This window comes from Phalacrocorax carbo, chromosome 1 (genome assembly GCF_963921805.1).
Source record: "Phalacrocorax carbo chromosome 1, bPhaCar2.1, whole genome shotgun sequence".
In the NCBI taxonomy this organism is placed as follows: Eukaryota; Metazoa; Chordata; class Aves; order Suliformes; family Phalacrocoracidae; genus Phalacrocorax; species Phalacrocorax carbo.
In genome coordinates this window covers 55,984,414-55,996,759 of record NC_087513.1, presented here as the reverse complement: position 1 = coordinate 55,996,759, position 12,346 = coordinate 55,984,414, and the positions used below count along the sequence as shown (strand labels likewise).

At 53.9% G+C, this 12,346-nt stretch overlaps 1 protein-coding gene across 1 annotated transcript; it reads right to left on the bottom strand.

Moving 5' to 3' along the window:
• Positions 1 to 912: 912 nt before the first annotated feature.
• CHADL (chondroadherin like) lies at positions 913 to 4,750 on the bottom strand. The gene is made up of 4 exons (XM_064453630.1): positions 4,581 to 4,750; positions 2,829 to 4,490; positions 1,972 to 2,138; positions 913 to 1,637 (listed from the first exon to the last, which is right to left on the bottom strand). The coding sequence occupies exons 1-4, from the start codon at positions 4,737 to 4,739 to the stop codon at positions 1,421 to 1,423; spliced, it is 2,205 nt and encodes a 734-aa protein (XP_064309700.1). The 5' UTR covers positions 4,740 to 4,750; the 3' UTR covers positions 913 to 1,420.
• Between the last annotated feature and the right edge of the window lie 7,596 nt (positions 4,751 to 12,346).

The window sequence follows — 12,346 nt, the reverse complement described above, 5'->3', positions numbered from 1 at the left end:
CCACAAAATGGCTGCCTTGGCCACAAAATGGCTGCCTTGGCCACGCTTCCCTCAAGTTTCCAGGTGAGAGCTTGTGGTGCAAAATAGTTCCTGCTGTGCACAGTGGTTCATGACAGGAAAAAAAAACAAAAAACCAAAACCAAAAAAAAACCTTGCTTGCCAACTTTTTTCTCCAGTGGTCTAGGAGAGGAAGGGTAGAGATAGGGATTAATTAACCCAGTCTTCCTCTTTTCCCTTCTAAAGAGGCAAGTGAAGCCTTTAACTGGAGAGAGAAGAAAACGCTGTGGGAGGCAATGAAGCACAAGTGGAAAAAGTGTGGAGGGTCTGTGTCAAATGAGCATGAGAGCTGTCCCACCTCAGCCCATCCCTAACTGACCCCCTGGGAGGGCCCTGTGCTCCTGGGGAAACCGTGATGGGGTGACCGTGATGGGGTGTGTGTGGATTTTCAATCAAAGGCATGTAATGGGGCTTCACTCCCCCTGCCTGCTTGCCTGTCATGGCAACTCTGCCTACCACCAACTTTCAGTAGATGTCTCAGTGTGGGAGGATCTAATTTCAGGGCAAAGCCGTTGCGTTTTTCTCTTCCCCTCCTCGGGCCACCACCTTTCCCCAGCCTTGTCAAACAGCTGGGCTTGTAGGGGCACTTCTTTTTATAGGATGGTGATTTCCAAAGGCCTTTGGCTTTGTTCCTCCTGTTTTTTGCTGTAACAGTTCCATGCCCCACATGGTTGTTAAATGGCTAGAAGTGTTCACCTTTTAAAGCCTTCCCAATCTGAACAAACCACCCTGTGTTCCCCCTGGGGTTGGGGGAGTCCCAACCTGGGCTGTCATGGGGAATAGGTTGGGTATGTCACTTAGGAATGGGATGTGGGAACCACCAATGAAATTTTGCAGGAAATACACAGCTTTTGATCTGCTTATGTTTTAATTCTGAGGAGCTGCTGGAAATTCAGGCAATGTGTTCTCTGATGGTAATTTTTGTTTTCTGCTGTAAGATTTGAGCCAGTGCAGGATCTTGCATTGGTGCTGTTTGCAGTCCTGCTGGGGGCTCTTTAATTGTTTCAGAAGCTGTGAAAGCACAGTGCTCTTTAAAACAAAAACAAACTTGCGGATTCCAGCTTTTGTGCTTGGCTGAAGAGAAGAGAACCTTGGGAAGCAGAAGCAAGTATTTGGCTTTGTTGTTCAAGTCATCAAAGTGCATTGCAAACACTACGGAAGCTTTTTGCACTAGTTCTTTCCAGGGTAATGTCCCTCTGTATCCTGCAAAAACAAACCCCATGTCTTTGGCAAATTGGCCTTGCACCGGTGGCACCAGGCTCTCTCCTTTGTGTAATATCCAGCTCGCCACAGTGGGGACAAATCCAGCAAAACTGCTCTCACCAGACTATAGGTACGGCCTGGCTGCATCCTGCACATATTCCTAAGCTCTGCTCTTCTTGAAGCCTCTGGGTGGTGATTTTCCCGATCTCTTTTTCTTGCTTGCAGCCTTGCTCTTGTCAGGACTGGCTCCCCCTGCCTTGCCTTGGCCCCAGCCAGGGCAGGTTTGGAAAGTGGTGGAAAGCTTTACCTTTATCCCCCGGGCTTCTGCAGGGGACCCACAGGTGGCCCCTACGCGGAGGTTGAGTTTGTCGATCCACCTGGAAACGTGGCAGGAGATCAGGGAGAGGAATGGGACAGGGCAAAATGAGAGGCAAAACTCTGAACCCATGAATGGGTGCACATTGCTTCAGAGCCAAACCAGGTTGCCCAGGGCCTCACCCGGGGAAAGCTGTGAATATGTGAGTATCTGCCCACCCCAGCTTGTGGCTGTTTTCCCTACACTAGGAAAGCCCAGGCTACCTCCATCCTTACACATAGGCATGTGCTGCATCTCACTGCTGTGGAAGAAGACCCAAAATGAAGAAGACTCTGCCTCTGGCACAGCAGGGTCTAGCTGGTCCCTCAGGACTGTGCCCCCCTCATGGCACTCACCTGCGCAGGGGGAGGAGCTGGCAGTCGCAGTGGAAAGGCACATTCCTCAGGTTGAGGATCTCCAGCCCTGTGAAGTTGCTCATGTCAGGGATGTTGCTCATTTTGTTGTTCTCCAGGTAGAGGCTTCTGATCTTGGGACCAAGGCCAATAAAGGCACCGGGGGAAATCTGCAATGAAGTGAGGGTGAGTCAAGGGGGTCCTGATGGAAGTAGGGGAGCAAATCCCTGCCCCTGCACTACTAATCAGCCCGAGGGGCTGCAAGAGCCTGTCCTGAACCTGGTGGCCCCGTTTTAAACAGCAGCACATGTTCTCAGGGACTGTTAAATAACTCAACCAGTTTCGGTCAGATTTTGGGACTCACTAGACCCAGCTCAGTATTCCTGGAAAGAAGGTGACACACAGGAGGTCTTAGAGCAATCCCTGGGTGCTCTTAAAGGTGGATGGTCCTTACAAGAATGGCGCTAAAACTGCTTTCTTTAGAGGATGGAGGAATTCAGGGTGATAGCGGTGAGAAGTCCCACAGGACAGCTTGTAGTAAGCGCAGGAGAAATACAGCCAGGACTGGGAGAATGGGGCGGTTTGGGGAACAGTCTAGACCCCACTGAAACTGGGTGTCTTTAAGGACTGGGGAAGCGAGCCTGCCCTGGGAGAGCTGGGGGATAGGTTGGAGTGAGACAACGCTCCAGCCAAGCCCAAGGAAGCCTCTCCTCCCAGCTGGGCTACAGAGCATCTGAAGCCTTCAGGGATACCCGTCAAGATGCCCTTTTGGGGCCACCAGCCCTGGGGCTGGAACAAGACGGGACCTATGGCTATCCCTGTGGTTCCTATGCCCCTTGGGAGTCCCCATCCATACGCACCTGCTGCAGGCCCATGTTGTCCAGGTAGAGGTGCTGCAGGCTGGAGGCCACCGGCAGGAAGGCACTGTCCCCCACGTGCTTGATGGGGTTTCGGGAGAGCTTCAGCTCGCTCAGGGCAGGCAGGCCCCACAGGGCTGCCGTGGGCACCTCTGCCAGGTGGTTTCCCTCCAGGTGCAGCTTCTCCAGCATCTTGGCCGGAGCCAGGGCGGCAGGAGCGATGCACTCAATGGCGTTCCCAGTGAGGTGGAGCCAGCGCAACCCCCCAGCCCCAGCCAGGTCGCCCTCTGCCAGCTCCCTGATGGCGTTGTGCTGCAGGTGGAGGGAGATGAGGTTGGGCAGGAGCTGGAAGGCACCTGCAGGCAGGTGGGTGAAGGCATTGTGGTCCAGGTCAAGGTAGGCTAGCCGTGGGGCCCCCTTGAAGGCAGCAGCTGCCAAGGTGGAGAGGTGGTTGTTGGTGAGGTAGAGGTAAACCAAGTTCTCCAGCCCCCGCAGTGCCCCAGGGCGCAGCACCCCAATGCTGCAGCTCTGCAGGTGGAGCGACACCAGCTCTTTCAGGCCAGGAAAGGCATCTGGTGGCACCGTCCCAAAGGCATTTCGGCGCAGGTCGAGGAGGCGGGTGTCCTTGGGGAAGCCCTGGGGGATCTCATGCAGGTCCCTGTTCTCACAGGACCCATGCCGGAAATCAGAGGAGCAGGTGCACCCCTGGGGGCACTGCCCGCTGCTGGCCACCCTCGGCTGCTCCGTTGGCATGGTGGGGCTGGGGGGCAGCCAGGGGTTGCCACATCTCATCTCGGTGGGTCTCAGGGAGTCAAGGGGCCGGCCGTGGAGGTTGGGGGGCATGGCGCAGGCCCCCTCCACCTGTACCCGTGCCCTCACCAGCCAGTCGTGGAAGGGGTGCAGGAGGCAGGAGCAGAGCAAGGGGTTCCCAGCCAGGTTGATTCTCACCAGCCTTCTGGCCCCAGCCAGGGGCAGCAGCCCCTGCAGCTGGTTTTTGCTGAGGTCCAGCATGCGCAGCTGGGGGCTGTGGGTGAAGGCATTGTGCGCCACGTCCTGGAGAGCAGCGTGGTCCAGGAAGAGGTGCTTCAGGGAGTCCATGGCCAGGGCTTCCTCGGCCACATAGGTGATAGGGTTGTGGCCCAGGTCCAGCCAGGTGGCCCTGTCCAGCCTGGCCAGAGCCTCGCTGGGCAACGCCTGCAGCTCGTTGTGGTCCAGGCTCAGCCTGTGCAGGCTGGGCAGGGCGGCAAAGGCCTCGCTACCCAGCACATGGAGGGCATTGTGGGACAGCCGGAGCCACCTGAGGGCCTGCAGACCCTGGAAAACCATGTCCGGGAGGTAGACCAAGGCGTTTGCCCTCAGGTCAAGGACAGTGAGGGACCCCAGGTGGCCAAAAGCACCTGGCTGGATCTCCTCAATGCGGTTCCCCGCCAGGAGGAGCTGCTGGAGGGAGGACAACCCATCTAAGGACTCCTGGTAGAGGAGAGCTATGCTGTTGGACGCCAGGTTGAGGTAGATGAGCCTCCCCAGCCCCCGGAATGCCCCTTCCTCCAGCCTTTCCACCTTGCAGCGCTGCAGATCTAAGTGTGTGAGGTACGGGGTGGCGAGGAAGGCTCCCACCGGGATGACCGTGAAGCTGTTGCCTGGAAGGTCCAGTTTTTTGGTGAGCTGTCAGTCACACAAATAAATGCTGAGTTACCCCAGGTCTGCCATCCCCAATTCCTCTTCTCCCCATCCCCTGCCTGTCCCTTTGCCCACCTGCGGGATGGTGCTGGGGACAGCTGTCAGGTTCCCGTTGAGGCAGAGGACGTGGGCACGGAGGTTGTCGCACATGCAGGGCAGGGGACAGCGGGTGGCAGCCACTCCCCACAGTGCCAGGGCCACCGTGAGCAGGAAGAGCCCCCAGGACAGCCTCATGACAGAGGGTACCTGTGGCTGGGGAGAGATGGCAGTAAGGCCAGGAAGGGGGACCAGGCTCCCATGCGTCCCCACACAGCTACACCTACTGGCACCGGGTGCCATGAGGGCCATTGCTGTTACCTGGTGGGTCAGGTCTCATGGTCTCTTGCTCTTGCAACATGATTTTGCTGGTTATAAATAAGGGTGAGAGTGGAAGAAGGCAAAAAGAAATGGAATGAAAAGTGAAGGTCACAGATAGCAGGTCACCACTTGGAAAGAGCTTTTAACCTGGTTATCTAAACTCCCTGAGGGAGGTTTGGGAAGACCTGTGAGGAGCTTGTGGGGCTCAGCAGGATCACAGGGTCATGCATGAGGAACTGGCTTGGAGCAGATACCTCCTTCTTTTTATTCTTATATCACGAGCACAAAATAGTCTTGATCTATACAGAGTATCAATATTCCTCCTACAACCAAGACCTCTTTTTTTTTTTAAGGATAGCAGGTATAGCTATCCAGGGGATGTGATCATGCTGCCTTTCTGAGCTGCCACCTTTCTTTTACAGTCAACCATTGGAATAATCTCCCCAGGGAATTGGTTGACTTGGCCACATTGGACACTTCTAAGACTCAGCTGGACAGGGTGCTGGGCCATCTTCTCTAGACTGTGCTTCTCTTAAATGTTGGACTAGATGATCCCTGAGGTCCCTTCCAACCTGTGATTCTGTGGTTTTAATTGCAAGTGTCCCACCTCTGCCACCCTGGTCACCTCCCAGCTCTATGCCTCCCACCCTGCCTTCTGCTTCAGAAGTGGTTGGTACTGAAGCACAGCTCCTCCTGGCACGCCAACTGCCAGTGCTGGGATGGATGGTCAAAGGGAGGGTCCCCTCTACACATCATGCAACTGATGCTCCATGGAGTAAATGGGTCTCACTGATCACCCAATGGGATCAGAAAGGAAACTGCAGTCACCCAGGGATCTTGGAAGTGATCATGGACTGTCCAGAAGGCAAAGATTTCACAATATTGACAGTGGAGGAGGTGATGCGTGCTGAAGAGGGCCTGCTGTATAATAAACTACCAGAAAATGAGAAGCAGTATGCCCTGTTCACTGATGGTTCCCGTCATCTCGTGAGCAAGCATTGGAGGTGGAAGGCTGCTGTATGGAGTCCTATGCATCAAGTTGCAGAAACTGCTGAAGATGAAGGTGAATCAAGTCAGTTTGCAGAGATAAAGGCCATCCAGCTGGCTTTAGATATTGCTGAATGAGAAAAGTGGCCAGTGCTCTATCTCTATACTGAATCATGGACGGTGGCAAATGCCCTGTGGGGCTGGTTACAGCAGTGGAAGCAGAGCAACTGGCAGCGCAGAGGCAAACCCAGCTGGGCTGCCACATTGTGACAAGATATTGCAGCCCAGGTAGAGAACCTGGTTGTGAAGGTACATCATGTGGATGCTCACGTCCCCAAGAGTCGGGCCACTTGAAGAACCAAAAAAAACCAGCAGGTGGATCAGGCTGCTCAGATTGAAGTGGCTCAGGTGGATCTAGACTGGCAACATAAGGGTGAACTATTTATAGCTCAGTGGGCCCATGACACCTCAGGCCATCAAGGGAGAGATGCAACATAAAGGTGGGCTCACAGACAAGGGGTGGCCTTGACCATGGACACTATTGTACAGGTTAGCCATGAATGTGAAACATGCACTGCAATCAAGCAACCAAAGTGGATAAAGCCTATGTGGTATGGAGAACGATGGCTGAAGTATAAATATGGGGAGGCCTGGCAGATTGGTTATATCACACTCCCACAAACTTGCCAAGGCAAGCGCCATGTGCTTACAATGGTGGGAACAACCACCACATGGCTAGAAACATATCCTGTGTCCCATGCCACCGCCCAGAACACTATCCTGGGCTTGGAAAAACAAGTCTTTTGGCGATATGGCACCCCAGCGAGAACTGAGCCGGACAATGGGACTCATTTCCAAAACAACCTCATAGACACCTGGGCCAGAGAGCACGCCATTGAGTAGGTATATGGCATCCCCTATCATGCACCAGCCTCTGGGAAAATTGAGTGGTACAACGGACTGTTAAAGACTACACTGAGAACAATGAGGGGGTTGGGACATTTAAACACTGGGATACACATCTAGCAAAAGCCACCTGGTTAGTCAACACTAGGGGATCTGCCAATCAAGCAGGCCCTGCCCAGTCGGAACTCTTACGTACTGTGGAAGGGGATTAAAGTTCTTGTAGTGCACATAAAAATATATGCTAGGGAAACCAGTCTGGGTTATTCCTGTCTTGGGCAAAGGTAAACCCATTCATGGAATTGCTTTTGCTTGAGGACACGGGTGCGCTTGGTGGGTGATGCGGGAGGATGGAGAATTCCGATGTGTGCCTCAAGGGGATTTGAACTTACTAGTATGATGTCAATTGCTATAAATATTGTATGTCATTGCTACTGTGGCTGCTATATGCCCTATCAATGGTATCATAGTAGGAATCTCCCAAATTAATGAAGCACGAACTTTGATCGAACCAAGCAAAGTGCAGCAGTGATGGAACAAGGACTGACCAGCATGCAGCAATCTAACACCACACACACCATCTTCCATGCTGTGAAAGACGGTTACGCTAGACGGAGCCCGAAGTCATGGACTAAATTAACTCAATGGACATTTTGTGGCCATTTGTGGGTATTTTGCAGATATTTTACAGGAGTGGCCCATAGACTAAGGGAATGATAAATGATATCTGTGTATTCTATCAAAGGACAGAAAGGGGGGTAATGGTTATTGAGGTTGTATTGGATAGTGTGGGACCTGAGCATGACGTAAATGCTATGGAATAAGGGGTGGATACTGTCATGGTTTTCACTGGGCTAGAGTTAATTTTCTTCACTGCAGCTGGTATAGTGCTGCGTTTCAGACTTACGAAAATAATTTTGATAACACACTGATGTTTTAGTTGTTGTTAAGTAGTACTTACACCAGTCAAGGACTTTTCCATCTTCCATGTTCTGCCAGTTGCACAAGAAGCCGGGGAGCAAAGCCAAGACAGATGATCCAAACTGTCCAAAGGGCTATTCCATATCATAAGATGTCATGCCCAGTATATTAACTGGGGGGAGTTGGCCGGGGGAGCAGCAATTGCAGCCTGGGGACTGGCAGCATCAGTCAGTGGGTTGTGAGCTGTTACATCACTTTTTTTTTCCTTTTTTCCCCTCTGGGTTTCATTTCTTTCTCTCATTATTTTCCTTTTCATTCTTTAATTTTCTATTTGTATTATTATAATTATCATTATTACTATTACTATTTTATTTTAACTATTAAACTGGTCTTACCTCAACCCATGAGTTCTCTTGCTTTTTTGCTCTTCTGATTCTCTTCCCCATCCCACTGGGGTGGGGGGGAGTGAGTGAGGGGCTGTGTGGTGCTCACTTGCTGACTGGGGCTAAACCATGACACCCATCTCTGCCACCCTGGTCACCTCCCAGGTCTGTGCCTCCCACCCTGCCGGCTCCCTGCTTTGCCTTCCCAAGCTATGTATAGCAGTTTTTGGAATAGATGTCCACTGTTTAGCTGCAGGAAGCATACGTTGGTTTTGGCTGAGCAGGAGTCACTAGAGTTGGAGATGCTGGAGAGGGGCCAGGGCTGGGGAGAGCACAGAGGGGGCAGCAGAGCTGCAGGTATAGCCAATACACACCCTTTAAGCTCTGGGGAGCAGCAGCAGCAGTGGGGTCTGCAAGGCTCAAACCTGTGGCGCCACCGTGGTGCCCATCCCCTTGCCCAGTGTGGCTCACCGTCCCCCATGCTCCCATGCCCCCACTCTGCCTTCCCGCCACCACCACAGCCAGCCCTGCCTCGGCCCAACCCCCCCCCCCAAAGTCAAACCCCTGGACACCCACCAGTGAGTGCCACCCACGCGATGCCCCCAGCTCCGCACTCCCCATGCTGCACCCAGCGCTGCCGTGGGACGGGTTCCATCCTGCCACCCCCTCCCACACACCCTGGGGGAGTCATGCACCCGGGGGCTGGGGTACCTGCTCCTCAAGAGGTGGCAAAAAAAAGAGGGGAAGCGTTTTCCCCCCCCACCCGCCGTCCAGAGGCTGACAAGCTCCTGCGCTGGTGTTTGCTCCTTGCAGAAGTGAGAGCTGAATGAGCCTTGCTGCGTGTATGAGCCTTTCTTGCCAGGCTGAGGTAGAAACGCGGGAGGAGGAGGAGAAAGAGGAGGGGAGAAGGAGGCCGGGTGGTGAGGTGGGAGGGAAGCAGACTGCCCCTGGAGACACAGCAGGGACTCAGACACCTCTCCTTTACCTCGCACGCTGGCGCTGGGAAGCCAAAGCCTGGCATGTCACAGCGCCAGCCCAGCCGGACCCCAGGTGGGTTTTGACTCACTCTTTCCTGGGGGTCTGCTTTTGCTTTCCTGGCAGCATAAGCCACAGAGCCTACGGAGGTGCAGGGCAGAGAGACGCCAGCCAGACAAAATTGCAATGGCAGCGGTAAGCCTGAGCAGAAGAAAAGAGGCAGCTGGCAAGCCAGGCTGTGGGGCCACGCCACATTTGCAGCCCCTAGTTCTCCTTATTTTGCTGTGCTGCTTGTTTCAAAGAGGCCAGGGGTGTCAGTGCCTGTGTGAAACATCATTTGCTTGCAGAAGGCCATGGGGGCTTTTGTTTTCCTCTCCAGCTCTGTAATTTCCTTTTTTCAGCTCTGTATTTAGCTCTTACAGGGGTCATTAGCAGATCTGCGGCTGACAAAAACCTGGAAGATTTGATAGTAAAGACTCTCACCCCTTCAAGCCATACCCCTACTCAGCAATCTCAGCTGCCAGAACCAGTATCTCCCATCCCAGTGCCACCTGTCAGCAATGGCCACATAGGCCTGGGTCTGCAAGCCTCCCTGCAGCTGGATGGCCAAAGCCTCCTTGGCCACCACCTCGAGCCGGCACCCCCTCTGTCCTTGCAAGCTCCCAGGGGTGCTTAGGACTCCTGCAACATGGGGTGATCACCTGACTGCACCGATGCAGTGGGGCAGGTTGGAGACACTGGCTCTGATGCTCACCTCTGCTCTGCTGTAAAGGCAAAACTGTTGGGGATGTAGGTCTAGTGGGCATGAACCTGCCCCAGGCTGGCAGGAGTCACCCCGAGGATCTCGCTGCCTACACCAACACCCATTTTGGGTTTGTGGCTGGCTGACCGTCCCCATGTCTGGCTCTGAGTTTGAGGCAGGCTGAGGAGCAGCCCTCAAAATGAAGCGGCTGAGCACTAGGTGTTTGCATTCACTCCCAACCTGGGGTCTCCACCGCTACCCTCCACTTTCTCCTGGTCGCCTGCAGCCTTCCTCCCTGCACACAATAGGAGGAATCCCCTGGCTCAGGCTCGGCTCCCTGGTGGGCTGTGTTAGGAGAAAAAGCGTCTGCAGATCCTTGCCAAGGTGGCCAAAGGCATGTTCAAGGAGGAGTGATGATGTTCCCATTAGGATGCTTCATGCGGGGGGGCCAAGGGTGACATAGCTGCATCAGGATGTGGCGAAGCAGTCCGATGGGGCACGCAGAGGTGCTGAGTCAGGGCTTCCTGAGTGTCCCTGCTCCCAGCACAGGGCCAGCAGCCTTAAGGCAAGCCACATTTGGCCATCAGCACAGCCCCATCCCCTCTTCCTGGGCCCCGAGCACTGCAGTGGTCCCTGAGGGGGGCAAGCTGATACTGGGCTGGGGGGAGCCAGCAGCTCCCAGCAGCATGCCCCAATGCCAGCCTGTCCTCACTGTCCACTGGTGTCCCCCTGTGCCACCATGGAGCTGGCCCTGCAGCACCCCGTCTTTCCTGTACTGGGGGCTGGCTTCTTCCCAGATCTGCCTGACATCACTGCCCTCCGCCTGGGAGGCAGCAGCATGGAGGAGCTCCGGCTGGGGACTGTTGGGAGCCTGGGGGGACCTTGAACACCTTCACCTGAACTACAGCCTCCACCACCCTGCTGCTGGCCACGCTGCACTTCAGTGGCAACCCCATCCACCTGCCATAGCCACCATCATCCCCACCACAGCTCTGGCCCCTGTCCAGCCCACCCTGCTCTCCACTGCCCGGCCCACCACCACCTCCCCAACCCTTGCCTGGCTGTCGGCGTGGGCAGCGACACCTCCCTTGTGTCAGCCTGGGCTATGACAGGGAGGTTGGGATGCAGTTCCAGGAGCCTGGGCACTGTGTAACACATCTGCCCTTTCCCCAGCCTCCCCACAGGCTTTTATTTTGTTCATTTCTCCAGCAATGATCTCACCCTCTTAGCAGCTACTGAGGCTACAGGGAGGCAGCTGGACTTTGTACTCTCTGCTGGGGCACAGGCCATGAGGGCAGCACACTTGAACTTCCACTTGGTGGGGTTTAACCCACCTCTGCCAGACCAGGTACTTTTGCTTGCTATTAAAGAAAATGTTTCACCTTTGCCTGCAAAGAACTCAACCCCATTACTACCACTACAGGGATGCACTGCTCACACGTGCCTCCAAAACTGCCCCACGTGGGCAGAGCTCTTTGCCCCCACTGCTTTGCTGCACTAATGAAGTTCAAATTAAAAATACTTCCCACAACTGTGGTGCTTTTGAGGTGAGATGGCTGCACAGGACAGGCTGAAGCAGCACTGGAATGACCCCATGTTCCTCCAGGGCGCTGCTGGGCAATGGTCATCCTCTGCATGCAACTTCTAACAGAAACAATGAGCAATTCCCATCTTTTTTTTTTCCCCTAATTGTGAGGCAGAAACCAATTTTAAGGGACTTCTGACTCCATGTCATACCTAGAAGCAAATATCTTTTGCAGGGACTGTCACTTTGACCCTCATATCCCCCACAACACCCCCCCCCCTTTTTTTTTTCTATACATGCCTAATCTTGACACTGAATACCAGGACTAGGAAAATCCTGTCTCTAGATATTGGCTGCTTTCAAAAGACACTTAGGGATCAACATCTCACACTTGTTCTGCTACCACAGCTTGGCTACTCAAAGCTTCCCACATAGGTTATCCCCATGACCTGGCCATTTGCACAAGCACCAGCACCCCTCCGACCTTCGCAGGCTGTCGACAGCCTTGCACACACAATATGCTTTGTGGAACCCGTTTCAGACCTCCTCCTGTAGAGGTTAACCCCTTGGCTTGGTCTCTACACTTCTGTTCTGCCTCATGTCCCTCTTCTCCATGGCCCTCCTACAGGGCAAAGGGGCCTGAAGAGCAGCAAGAGCCCAGGGATCTCCAAGGAAAGCTACACGAGGTTCAAGACTTACATAAAATAGTTTCTTTTATGTCTCAGTTTTGCCCTCAAGTTCATAGCAAAACTTTGCAGATTTGCTTTTGCCCAAGACAGCTGAAGTAAGGGGATGGGATGAGGTAAAGGAGGCAGGGTGGAGCCTGCAGTGATTGAAGCTCCTTCTGTACATGCAGGTACCTTCGCTTCAGTTAATTTTTATCAATTTGGACACAGAGGAGTCCAGAGCTTCAGTCACAGAAACTGGGAAAAAAATACATTTTGCTCTTAGCCTTAGGGGCAGCCTTTTTTTAAGGAGGGGACACTGCTCTTACTTAAAGCCCAGCACCTGCTCTGCCAGAGCAACAAGACACTGCTTTCCTGACTGC